Source organism: Rhincodon typus, chromosome 11, assembly GCF_021869965.1.
Source record: "Rhincodon typus isolate 14 chromosome 11, sRhiTyp1.1, whole genome shotgun sequence".
Classification (NCBI taxonomy): Eukaryota; Metazoa; Chordata; class Chondrichthyes; order Orectolobiformes; family Rhincodontidae; genus Rhincodon; species Rhincodon typus.
In genome coordinates this window covers 33,933,424-33,946,494 of record NC_063342.1, presented here as the reverse complement: position 1 = coordinate 33,946,494, position 13,071 = coordinate 33,933,424, and the positions used below count along the sequence as shown (strand labels likewise).

Here is a 13,071-nt window from a genome sequence, read left to right as displayed (position 1 = left end):
TGTTGTGACCAGAACTGTACACAATATTCCAAGTGTGGCCTAACTAAAGTTCTATAAAGCTGCAGCATAACTTGTCTATCCTTATACTCAATGCCCCTTCTAATGAAGACTACCTTATCTACCTGCGCTGCCACCTTCAGTGATCTGTGGACCTGCACACCCAGATTCCTCTGCGTATCAATATTCCTAAGGGTTCTGCCATTAACTGTATGACTTCCACCTATAGTTGACCCTCCAAAATGCATCATCTCATATTTGTCTGGATTAAACTCCATCTGCCATTTTTCTGCCCATGCCTCCAACTGATCTTTATCCTCTGTATCCTCTGATAGTCCTCCTCACTGTTGGCAACTCTTTCCTCTAAATCATTTATGTAGACCATGAGCAGCAGAGGTCCCAACACTCCCTCTCTGTGAAACACCACTAATGTCCATTCCAAAAAGCATCCTTTCACTGCTACCCTCTGCTTCTTATGACTAAGCCAGTATCTTTCCCTGAAATCACAGAAAGTGTAACATCTACCCATTTACTCCCACCTTCCTCAGTATCCATGGCTACAAACACACCTTCCAGGTGAAGCAGCACTTTACCTGCACTTCACTCAATCTAGTCTAATGTATTCATTGCTCACAATGAGGTCTCCTCTACATGAGGGAAACAAAGTATAGACTGGGTCACCACTTTGCAGAATACCTATATTCTGTCCACAAAAAAGACCCTGAGTTTCCAGTTGCCTACCACCTCAACATGCCACCATGTTCTTTGGCCAACATCTCTGTCTCAGGTTTGCTGGAGTTTTCCACCAGAAGCTGGAAGAACAGCACCTCATTTTCCAATTGGGAATCCTACATCATCCTAGACTTAATATCGAGTTCAACAATTTTAGGGCTTGAGTACCTTTCCCCATGTTTTTCCCCACCCTCCACACACCAGGCCTTGTCATTACATGGGCTACCACATACTACCCATTGTCAGCCACTAATAGTCCCCATTAGCAGCTATTTATTCTCCAGACTGACCTTTAACCACTCCTTTGTCTGCCCAATTGTTTTTCTCTCTCTTTGGGCTCTATCTCCACCTATCGTTTACTCCTCCCCCATCACCCACCCAATCTTCTGTACAAAAAACATCCTTTTCCTAGCTACCATCAATTCTGAGGAAGGGTCACTGGACCCAAAACGTTAACTCTGATTTCTCTCCACAGATGCTGCCAGACCTGCTGAGATTTTCCAGCAATTTCTGTTTTTGTTTCAGATTTCCAGCATCCACAGTTCTTTTGTGCATGGATACTGTGCTCAACTAAATGTTGCCAGCATTTTCTATTTTTGTTTCATATTTACATCATTAGCAATATTTTACTGTTTGTTAATTTAAAACACGTTAATAGCCAGAGAAAATACACGCTATCAAATTAAGGGTGAGGCTGATAGTGCTTGCTGAATATGGATAGCTGTGATAATCCTAGAGGACTATTCTCTTATTGTGAAGAGATAACCAGAGGTGAGTTTGGCCTGAGGGACAACTTGCCTCGGGTGAGGGGGGAGATTTAGAAAATGGGATTTGCACAATGACTTCAGCTGGTGAGGGAATTAAAGCTGGGCTGTTGGGGTTACACTGCATTGCAAACCAGCCATCCAGTCAAGTGAGTTAATTGTTATAAATATAAATGAGCTCAGTAGAGCTCAACATTTGCTTCCCATTTATTATTTTAGAAAATTATTAGCTGTGTATTACAGGCGAGCAGAAAACCATATGATACATATGTTAATGAAAGGTTTTGTGGACTAGTATGTTCCAAGCCTTGTTTGACATGTCTTAAATCAAGATGTCACATTTAATGTCTAATATTGACATGCTAAAACTGTGTATTGCTGTGATCTGGCTGCACCTCAAATCTGCATTCACTTTGAGTCTGTAAGACTTGAGGAAGCACTTAAGCTCAAAAAGCAGTGAAGAAAGACCACATGGTGTAATCAGAGGACTGAGTTACAAGAAATGAAAGGCAGAATCACCCCAGAATTTATAATTAAAAGAGACAGTAAATTGTCAGACTAGATTCAAATTAACCTGGCATTTTTCTATGTTGCCCTTTTTCATTTTGATCCCCACTTTGATTTAGAAAGGTCATTAGGCATCATATTCACTAATACCATTCTGTGGCAGTATCTGCTATTTTTACTTTTTGCTCAAATTAGGAAATGTAGTTTTGGAGTCTGCTTTTTATTCTTTACCATTAGCCATCAAATTTCCACATTTTCTACAAACGTTCTGTGATTTTTTTAATGAAACATGAATTCCAATTTTACAATTGCTTTCTTTATAAATTTTAATTTATTTATCAAATAAATTCTGAACTTTAAGTTAGCCCAAATTGGTCGAAGTCACTGTTCTTAACTCCTCAGAGCCTTTAAGAGAGAAAGAGATAACAAAGCAAAAGTGGAAACAAATATAAAATCAGAATCAGAGAGACACAAAGGATTTGAGAGGGGATCAGTGGAGACAGTAGCAGCTGGAGATAGGCAAATGGTAGTTATTACAATTCATCTGTTTTGTGTTTGTTTCCTTTTCAGCATTGTCACGATAATATAAAATACACACTTTAAGAAAAAATACAGGGACCCACATTACAGACCAGTGTGCTTGAATGAATTATACATGCAAGATTTGTTACAATGTCTTTTAAATATCTACTAGGTTCTCAACCATCTGCTGCATTTGAAGTTTACAAACAGCATGGGCGAGCAGGTTGATTTTGATGATCAAGGTGACCTTAAAGGAAATTATACCATTATCAATTGGCAGTTGTCCCCTGAAGATGAATCTGTAGTGTTTCAAGAAGTTGGCAACTACAATGCAGATGCTAAACCAAGTGACAGACTCAACATAAATGACAAGAAAATCTTGTGGAGTGGCTTCTCAAAAGTGGTATGTGATCAATTTTTAATCATCTGTTTTATTTTGTTCAATATACAATTTGTCAAATGTAAAATTTCATAATTTTCACTGATCGTTGCAGTATATCTCTTCAGTTCATGTTAAAGAAAAGTAATTTTGCTAAATCATCAGTGGTCTGTAGTAGGCTTGTAAATAGCAATCCTTTTAATATTATACAAAGGAAAATATATGAATATATTTCAGTTAATAGTTTAGTATGTAATAGCTATTTTACCAAAATAAATGCTCATTTTGTCAAAGCTTTTCATCTAGCACTCATCAGGACAATTTGCAAGAACACCAATCCAAGGGAAAAAAACCAACATTTATTCTAAATGAAAGGAGAGTAAGTGGAGTTAGTAAGTGGACTCTGATAGTAGAAACATTCCCATGGAGAACCAATGCATTAAACCAGTTAACTATCAGCCTTTATTTGCATTTTAAACATAGCAGATCTTTAAGATGTAAAGAAAGCCCGGCAGTTACTGTCAATTATCATTGGTGTATACTCCATGGCAATGTCTCTACAAATTAGAACCAACATCCCAACCAATCAGCACCCTCCTGTTGTGCAGTACAGATGTTGATTTACCTGCTGGAGTTGGTATTCTTGCAAATTGTCCTGATGAGTGCAAAATGAAAAGCTTCAACAGAATACACAAGTTTTAGTCTACCAGCCAGCTATTTGTATAATAGTTGAACTTATTGCAGCCTCTCAAATATAATTAGCTATTTTGCTACTACTAATAATATTTCAAATTTAATATTTCTGTTATATTCCCAAACAATTTTGAAATTTAATTTCAAGCTGCTTCAGTATTTGATAACACAGACTGGGATAATACTCAGACACAATTTATAATGTATTGTTTGTACTATTTTGTATTTTGTCTCACGCAAATCGCTTACAACATCAGACTCGATATCAATAGCCCTTGGTTCTCCACTCAACACATGTTTCTGCAGTTCTTGCTCTGATCAGTCATATCCCCATTTAACATTTGAAACCCTGCTTCCCATTAAAACTGTTATGACCTTTCAACCTGGTTGTTCTCCCTGGTTATGGCAGACAACAGTTTTAGCCATTCACTTTCAATTCTGGCTGGATGACATGAAGTACCTTGAGGTACTGCTCTCATCTGCTAATACGGTTCATTATTTTAGAATCAACTGGAAATCCAAAGGTACTCCCAACTTCTTTTCCAAACTGCAATCTTTTCAAATTTTGTTTCCTATCACCTCTATCCTCACCTCTAACAAATGAGAGCTCGCAAACTTCTTGTTTACCAAGTCTGAGACACCATCGAATCAGCTATACATCCACTTCCCTCCCTTACTTGAGTCTAACGGGCCAAATTTCCTTTAACACTCCTCCATGCCCCAAGTCCTGATCTCGTATCTTCCTCTCCCTTCTTTCCTGTCTCCCATCATGTCTTCTCTGAGCTTATGTTATCCATAAGACCCACCTTCTGCTCTCTGATCCTTTTTCTAAAGAGACCTCTGACTGCCCATATTCCCCTGCTCGTCTCCACGTTAACTGACATGTTGAAAATTTCTCATTCTTCAGATACTTAAATATTCCATCTTCACATCTCTTCTCAAAAAACAACCCTTGACTCTTCTATCCTTGCAACCTACCATTCCATCTCCAACATTGCTCCTTCCAAAAGACCTAGAACATGTTGTCACCTCCTAAATCCATTTCCGAGGACTTTATGTTTGAATCCCTCTAAACAAGTTTATGTCCAATCACCATATCAAAGTGACAAATGACACTCTGTGTAACTGCAACTAAGGTAAATGGACCCTCTACTTCCTTCTCAATCTATCAGCTGCTTTGAGCACAGTTGGTCACATAATCTTCCTCTGAAGCCTCTCCACTGTCATCCAGCTGGGTGAGCTACTCTCACCTGGTTCCATTTTTATTGATCTAACACTTGTCAGATCACATGCAATGAATTCTCCTCCCCCTCTTGCAAGGTTATGAATGGTGTCCCCCAAGAAACTATCTTTGACTGCATCCTATTTATTACCTACATGGTACCCTTCTGTAGCATCATCTGAAGACACATTCGTTTTCCTCGTATGCACTGACCACACCCAGACTGACGTATTTGGTATTGCGTCTAAATTGTAAGATGAAATTGTGAGCACCATACTTAATTTACAGAATTTTCTTCAATGGCAGAAGTACATTTGGAGATAATTTAGCAAGATTGAGAGAAATTTCTTTGACCAGTACTTTCAAACAAGAGTTCCGCTGTTCACAGTTGTAACAAACAACTGCTTCCATATAGGGTAGCAATGTAGTGACAGGCTGTGAAGACCTTTGGTAAAACAATAGGGAACATGCAGAATTGAATGGCACAATTCCAATTTCATTTCGCACAAATTGCATTAACATAAAATGTACATACAGGCAGTTGCTTAGAATTATAACTACAAAGGAATTGCATATGTGACAAAAATGGATAGCAACTAAATCTACTTGGAGGATAAATACAGTTAAAACTGCTGCAATGGAATAACGTCATCTGTCAGAACCTATTTCAATGGAAAAAATTTCGAAAGAAGAGCTAAATATTTAAGTGATGCATCCACAGAGAAAAAATGTGGCAGTGAATTTATATAGGAAATCAACCACACACTGATTATAAATTTGACCCAAAGAATTTTAATGAATCTGTTCAAAGTTTCAACATTTCTTTATTTATTTACATTCCTAGGTGCCTTTTTCAAACTGCAGTCGTGATTGTGTGCCTGGAACCAGGAAGGGAATAATTGAAGGGGAGCCTACCTGCTGTTTTGAGTGTGTAGCATGCGCAGAAGGAGAGTTTAGTGATGAAAGTGGTAAGCAAAACTATTAGTTTTATCCCTGTACATATACGTATAACTGAGACCGCTATAGAGCATATATGTTCAAATCTCAGAGTTCTCCCTTCGGAAACATGTGAACTAAAATGCAAATATTATAATTGACATCCACTTACATCTCTGCAAAGATAAGCAAATATATTTGCGAACATAGAAAACATATAAACAAGGAACAACAGTAGGTTATTCGGCCCTTCAGCCCAGCTCTGCCATTCAATAAGATCACGGCTGATCTAATTTTAACGTCAACTCTGCATGGCCCTGATAGTCTTTCATCTCCTTGGTAGAGGACTAAAGGAGACTGCTTTTGCAAGGTTATTTGTGTTTACGAAAAAGCTACCAATGTTTATAGAGAAAAATGCAACACAGCTGCAGCTGAAAAACAGGCAGTTACCTGCTGGAAAGTGACACCTTACCTGATCCATTAATACCTATAGCCCGTTTAATGTCACATTTATGCAGGGCTGTAGCTGGGCAAGCAATCTGCTCGCTTGAATTTGACGCTAGTTGTTTAAATTTGTAAATCTGTTCCAAAGAGATAATTTAAAGGTGGGAAGAAATGTAGTAAAATCAAAGGTTTTGAAGAATTTTCTTCTGAGTACTGCACGTTAACTGAAGATTCTATCAGTGTTATGATCCTGGATCTGTCTACCAAATTTATGTTACGAGCTGTCTGGAGACCAGCAACCTCTTTATTAAAGTCGACAAAAGTGTGAGTTCCAGGGGACCTACAAACAGAATAAAGCCACAAGATTCCACTTTTTTTTAACAAACAACAATAAACATTAGAACAGTAATATAATCTGCAATACATGTACAATTTATATTCTAATACCCAGAACCAACAATTGGTAAAATTGGGGGAGGTGATAGCCTAGTGGTATTATCGCTGGACTGTTAATCCAGAGATCCAGATAACATTCTGGCGACCCAGGTTCAAATCCCACCAGGGCAGATGGTGGAATTTGAATTCAATAAAATATCTGGAATGAAGAATCTAATGATGACTGTGAATCCATTGTCAATTATCAGGGAAACCCCATCTGGTTCACTAATGTCCTTTAGGGAAGGAAACTGCCATCCTTACCTGGTCTGACCTACATTTGACTCCAGGCCCACAGCAATGTGGTTGACTCTCAGCTGCCCTCTGGGCAATTAGGAATGGCAATAAATGCTGCCTAGCCAGCGATGCCCTCATCCTGTTAACAAATAAAAATAAATGAGTAATGGACTGTGATTAAACACCCTACAGTGTACACAAAATAGCAAATATAATCAAGGCAGGATTGTTCAGCAATTACCCCCAGATGTGAATGACAACATGGTCAGTCATCAAATCTCATGCAACTTAACAAGGAATTCTTCAATTTTCATTTCTTCTTTTCTACTAACCTGGCCTTGAAATTCCCTCTCAATTTCATCATGGGCTGCCTCAGTGACAGCTCTGTTCTGGTCAATCACCCTCCCTTCCTGGATCTATAATTCCCCAGAATCCAGAAACTGCACTCCAATACTTAATCACAGGCAGTACTCCAGCTTTTCCACAAAAGCTAGCTTCACCCCTTAATTTTTCCCTCAGCTCGAATCTTGCTCAGTCACACCAAACAAATACTGCTTGTGTGCTTTACAATACCCTATCTTGGCTGTAGTGAACTACTAGTGGCACTTGGCTTCTTTTTAAATGTCCACAGTTCCTGGGACATTTCCAGAACCTTGATTCAACGCCTAGCTCCCTATTAACTCCAAGAACTTCTTCCTCAGATCTAAAAGCACTGAAACATCCAACTGCTTTTGCAATGTCTTGCTGAGGCCCCTACAAAAAAAAAATCCATGTAATTCAGTTGCCTTTCCAGCAGCACTGTGTAGCATGGACTCTATCTCTCTCATTTCTCTCACTCACATTCACTTTCGCACTGCTTGTAATCTATGAATTCCTCTTCAGTGACCAGTGAAATCTCCTCAGGGACCTATTAAAAATCTTGCAACTAGCTCCATCTCTGCTCCTAAGCAGAATTGCATGTAACTGATTTATTTTGAAACACTCAAATGCAACATCCCCTTGAAACTGAATGTGCTTGTTGGCTTCTGCAGAACATAAGAAAAATGCTTATAAATACAAGGATTATCACACCAGCAACATTGAAGAATACAGATGTAAAATGCACAGATTATCAGAGTCAGAGAAGGAAAGAATATAAACTGAGACATAAAACAAGTGTGGATCAGAAAGCACAAACAAAAGCCTTGCAAGGAAGTTAAATAAAGCTGTAAAGAAAAATGACTCATTTGCAATAAATACATCTGGATGCAGAGCTACTGAAGATTTGGTGAGGACAAATTGGATAGCTAAGTAGAATTTAGTACAGATTAAAATGTGAGTAGCGAAGAACTGGTAAATGATACTATTGTGATTGCACATTGATGGTTGGTGAACCAACTACATCAGATTAAACTATCAGTCAACCTTAAAACCGAGCTAAAAGGTGAGAAAACTTAAGGAACAAAAACAAAGTTGCTGGAAAAGCTCAGCAGGTCTGGCAGCATCTGTGAAGGAGAAAACAGAATTAACGTTTCGGGTCCGGTGACCCTTCCTCAGAACTCAAAACTTAATCCTCATACTGAGAGATAGTAGGAATTGCTGAAGCTGGAGTCTGAGACAACAAGGTGTGGAACTGGATGAACACAGCAAGCCAGGCAGCATCAGAGGAGCAGGAAAGCTGACGTTTTGGGTCTGGACCCTTCTTCAGAAATTCCCATTTCTGAAGAAGGGTCCAGACCCGAAACGTCAGCTTTCCTGCTCCTCTGATGCTGCCTTCTTCAGAAATTCCCATTTCTGAAGAAGGGACCAGATCCGAAACATTAGCTTTCCTGCTCCTCTGATGCTGCCTGGCCTGCTGTGTTCATCCAGCTCCACACCTTGTTATCTCTAATCCTCATACTAATTGTTGGATAAGGTAGTAATAACATGAAAGTGAGGCAAAATGAATTGACTATGCTCTTTCATTGACCAAAGAGTCAGTGCTTTGAAAACTTACTTGTATAAGAGAAAAAGCTAACTATACTCATTGTTATCTTATCTCCTTTAGACGCAAGTGCGTGTACAAAATGTCCCAATGATTTCTGGTCAAATGAGAATCATACGTCATGCATAGCCAAGGAGATTGAATACCTGTCATGGATTGAACCTTTTGGAATTGCCCTGACAATATTTGCCATTCTGGGAATACTGATGACTTCCTTTGTTTTGGGAGTATTCATTAAGTTCAGAAATACACCTATTGTGAAAGCCACTAACAGAGAACTCTCCTATCTCCTCCTCTTTTCCTTAATCTGCTGTTTCTCCAGCTCATTGATCTTTATTGGAGAACCTAAGGATTGGACCTGTAGATTGCGTCAACCTGCATTTGGAATTAGTTTCGTGTTGTGCATTTCTTGCATTCTGGTGAAAACGAATCGCGTATTATTAGTCTTTGAGGCCAAGATCCCAACCAGCCTCCATCGAAAGTGGGTGGGCCTCAATTTGCAATTCTTACTTGTTTTCCTCTGTATTCTAGTGCAAATAGTTACTTGTGTTATCTGGCTTTACACAGCACCCCCTTCAAGCTACAGAAATCATGAACTAGAAGATGAAATCATTTTTATTATGTGTGATGAAGGCTCCTTAATGGCACTTGGTTTTCTCATTGGTTACACATGCCTCCTTGCTGCCATTTGCTTCTTTTTTGCCTTTAAGTCTCGCAAACTCCCAGAGAACTTCAATGAGGCCAAATTTATTACCTTCAGTATGCTGATATTTTTCATAGTCTGGATCTCATTCATTCCTGCTTACGTCAGCACTTATGGGAAATTTGTTTCAGCTGTAGAAGTCATTGCTATTCTTGCATCAAGTTTTGGGTTACTTGGATGCATTTATTTTAACAAATGCTACATAATTTTGTTTAAACCGTCAAGAAATACAATTGAAGAAGTGAGATGCAGTACGGCTGCCCATGCTTTTAAAGTGGCAGCAAAGGCAACTTTGCGGCGTAGCACCCTGTCTCGTAAAAGGTCTAATAGTATTGGTGGTTCAACTGTCTCCTCTCCAACATCTTCAATCTGTAGCCAAAGCGCCCATGATGAGAGAATCACCATGGAAATGCAGAGATGCAGCAAGCAGAAGGTCAGTTTTGGCAGTGGAACTGTCACTTTATCCCTGAGCTTTGAGGAAACTGGAAGGTACGCAACTGTTAGCAGGAACATGAGGAGGAGAAACTCAATGGAAGCCAAATACAGCGATGATTTTTTGACAAAGCATAATGTTTTGATCCCTCTTCAGAACTATGAGACAGGAAATGATACATGGTGCAAGACAATGGGAACCAATGGATCAGGAACTCTTGAGTCATTGGATGGTAGCAAAGAACATGCCAAACATACTGAAGAAATATCTTCCAACACTTCAATAAATTCAAGAAACCTTGTGGATGGCACCATTGTAGATAATGCTATAAATTCTTAACAATGCAGTATTTTCAGATCGTTCCAATGTTTGTGTGAATTGTGATGCAAAATGTAAATTATGCTTTTCTGGTTTGCACCAAAAATGAAAATTCAAAAATTTTCCTAGAAAACTGACCAAGCAGCAATTCAGAACATTCAGGTATTGCTGAAACTGAGAGGTATATTAGGACAGCAGTTTTGTCATGGCAGGCCAGTTCCTGGATTTTCCATAATAATGATATACACATTTCAAAGCTTGCATTTGGATTTTTTCAGTAACGCTTCAGAAGAAGTTGCAGAGAGAGGAACAGAAAGACAACAATCATTTAAAATGGAATGGCCTATGGATCCACAATTTAACAACTTTATTCTTTCAAAGCTTGCCATATAACAGAGATTATAAAGAGCCCTGTATACTTGAAAGGTCATTAAAGTTGTGATTGTGTAAACATCTGTATATTTGCAAGATGATATATTGGGTCAATACATTTAAAGGAATCCAAATAATTAAACATTGAGTGCCAAAAATGCAAAGAATCTTTTGATATCCTTCAAGAAAAGTTATGCTGTTACAAAAATGCATTGCACCTATGCTATAGCACTACTGCAGGTTGTTTATTTAGTATTATCAAGACAGTTACGCTATGGAAATGCTACAGCAGTGTTAAAGTTCATCTGAAGTGAGGTCCATTGTTTTAGCAGAAATATGACTCGGGAAGCAAAACAATGTCACAGGTAGGTGATGGGTTATCAAATTATGTTTCCATGGTTATTGTTCTCATGTTACACATATCAATTCATTTATATTCAGTGTTACAGCATGGATATTGTTGAAGGAGCAGGAAGTGACAAATTTGATTTTGGGTATTAGGAATTTGAGTGATGAAGAGAAGCCAAAGAGGTTGGGCTTATTTTCTTTACAAAAAAGCAACTTTTATAAGATCAGATTGAAGTCTTCAAAATTACGAAGAGAGATGGTGAAGGGAATCTTTTACAAGATGGCACAAATAAAATAATTAAGAAGGTAGAATTGAAAAGAAATAACTTTTTCATTTTCAAGGTAATATAGTTGTGGATTAAGTTACCAAGGAAGGTCATTGAAGAAGACAGCATAAATTGTTCAAGAGGCAATAAGATGTGTTTCTGGAGACAGAAAGGATTCAAGTTCAGAAAGGATTCATAAACTTGATTGAGTTTTTAAAGAACTAACCAAAAAGATTGAGGGCAGAGCAGTAGACATTGTTTATTTGGACTATAGTAAAGCATTCGACAAGGTTCCACATGGTAGACTAATTAATAAAGTTAGATGACATGGGATTCAGGGTGAGCTTGCCAATTGGAGACAAAATTGGCTTTATGGTAGGAGAGAGAAGATGGTGCTGGAAGATGGTTTTTCGGATTGGAAGCCTGTAAACAGTGGTGTTTCACAAGGATTGGCACTGGGTCCACTTTTGTTTTTCATTTATATAAATGATTTGGTTGAGAATAAAGAAGGTTAGTAAGTTGCAGATGACATCAAAATTGGTGGTATAGTGGACAGTGAAGAAGGTCGTCGAAGATTACAAAAAGATCTTGATTAACTAGGTCAATGGACTGAGGAGTGGCAGATGGAGTTTAATTTGGATAAATGTGAAGTATTATAATTTGGTAGCACCAGTAAGGACAGGACTTATACTATTAATGGTAGGGCCTTGGGTAGTGTAGAGAGACCTAGGGTTCAGGTATGTAAGAAGGTAATTAAGAAGGTTATTAGCACGCTTGCCTTCATTTCTCAGACCTTTGACTACAGGAGTCGGGACACCATATTGAGGTTGTTCAGGATGTTGCTGAGGCCTCTACTATAGAATTGAGTGTGCAGATCTGGTCGTTATAGGAGGGATATTACTAAACTGCAGAGAGTTCAGAAAAGATTTACCAGGATGTTGCTGGGAATGAACAGTTTGAGATATAAAAATAGGCTGGAAAGGCTAGGGCTGTTTCCACTAGAGCATAGGAGGTTGAGGGGTGGTCTTATAAAATCATGAGGGACATAGATATGGTGAATGACAAGGGTCTCTTCCGTAGGGTGGGGGAGTTCAAAACTAGGAGGCATATTTTTAAGGTGAGAGGAGAAAGATTTAAAAAGGATATGAGGGACAACTTTTTTAACACAGAGAATGAATAGCCAGAGAAAGTGATGGATGCAGGTACAGTTACAATGTTTAAAAGACATTTGGATAAGTTCATGAAAAGGAAAGTTTGGAGAGATATGGGCTAAGTGCAGGCAGGTGGGACCAATTTAGTTTGGGAACATGGTTGGTGTGGGCTGGTTGGACTATAAGGCTGTTTCCATGCTGTGTGACTCTACGACTCTATGACTGCAATTCATACTGACAGATGATACTTGATATCTCAAAAAGAATTAGCTTTGGAATTGATGGCCATTTTCAGTCTCTAAAAAATTGAAAGTCTTTATTTGAAGTGCAATATTACTTTAGATTGCTACACTAGCACAGTCCTGCAACATGTATCAAATTATTTTTGAGTTACAGTATGAAGGGCAATGCTGCCTTTAACCTACGAGTGAAAAGACAGATTTGTGATCCTGTGATATTCTAATAGTGTCGATAGCAGAAAAAAACTCATTTTAAAAATGTAAAGTCAGCTGTTGTAATGTCAAGAAAGGAAGAGAGAACATAAAAGAAGAGTAAGATGTAAAGAGAGCCTAAGAAGGAAATTTCATGGCAATGTAAGATATGAGCAGTAAAAATGTATGAACAATTTCTTGTCTGTTCTGTAGGTTAT

General features: G+C 38.4%; 1 protein-coding gene across 1 annotated transcript in view; it reads left to right on the top strand.

Moving 5' to 3' along the window:
• The window catches only part of LOC109913689 (extracellular calcium-sensing receptor-like), a 66,614-nt gene extending 55,832 nt beyond the window's left edge, over positions 1-10,782 (top strand). The window contains 4 exon segments of the mRNA XM_048603353.1: positions 2,695-2,925; positions 5,661-5,784; positions 8,895-10,216; positions 10,218-10,782. Coding sequence (XP_048459310.1) covers positions 2,695-2,925; positions 5,661-5,784; positions 8,895-10,216; positions 10,218-10,253 — 1,713 coding nt within the window. The 3' untranslated portion in view covers positions 10,254-10,782.
• Positions 10,783-13,071: the final 2,289 nt, after the last annotated feature.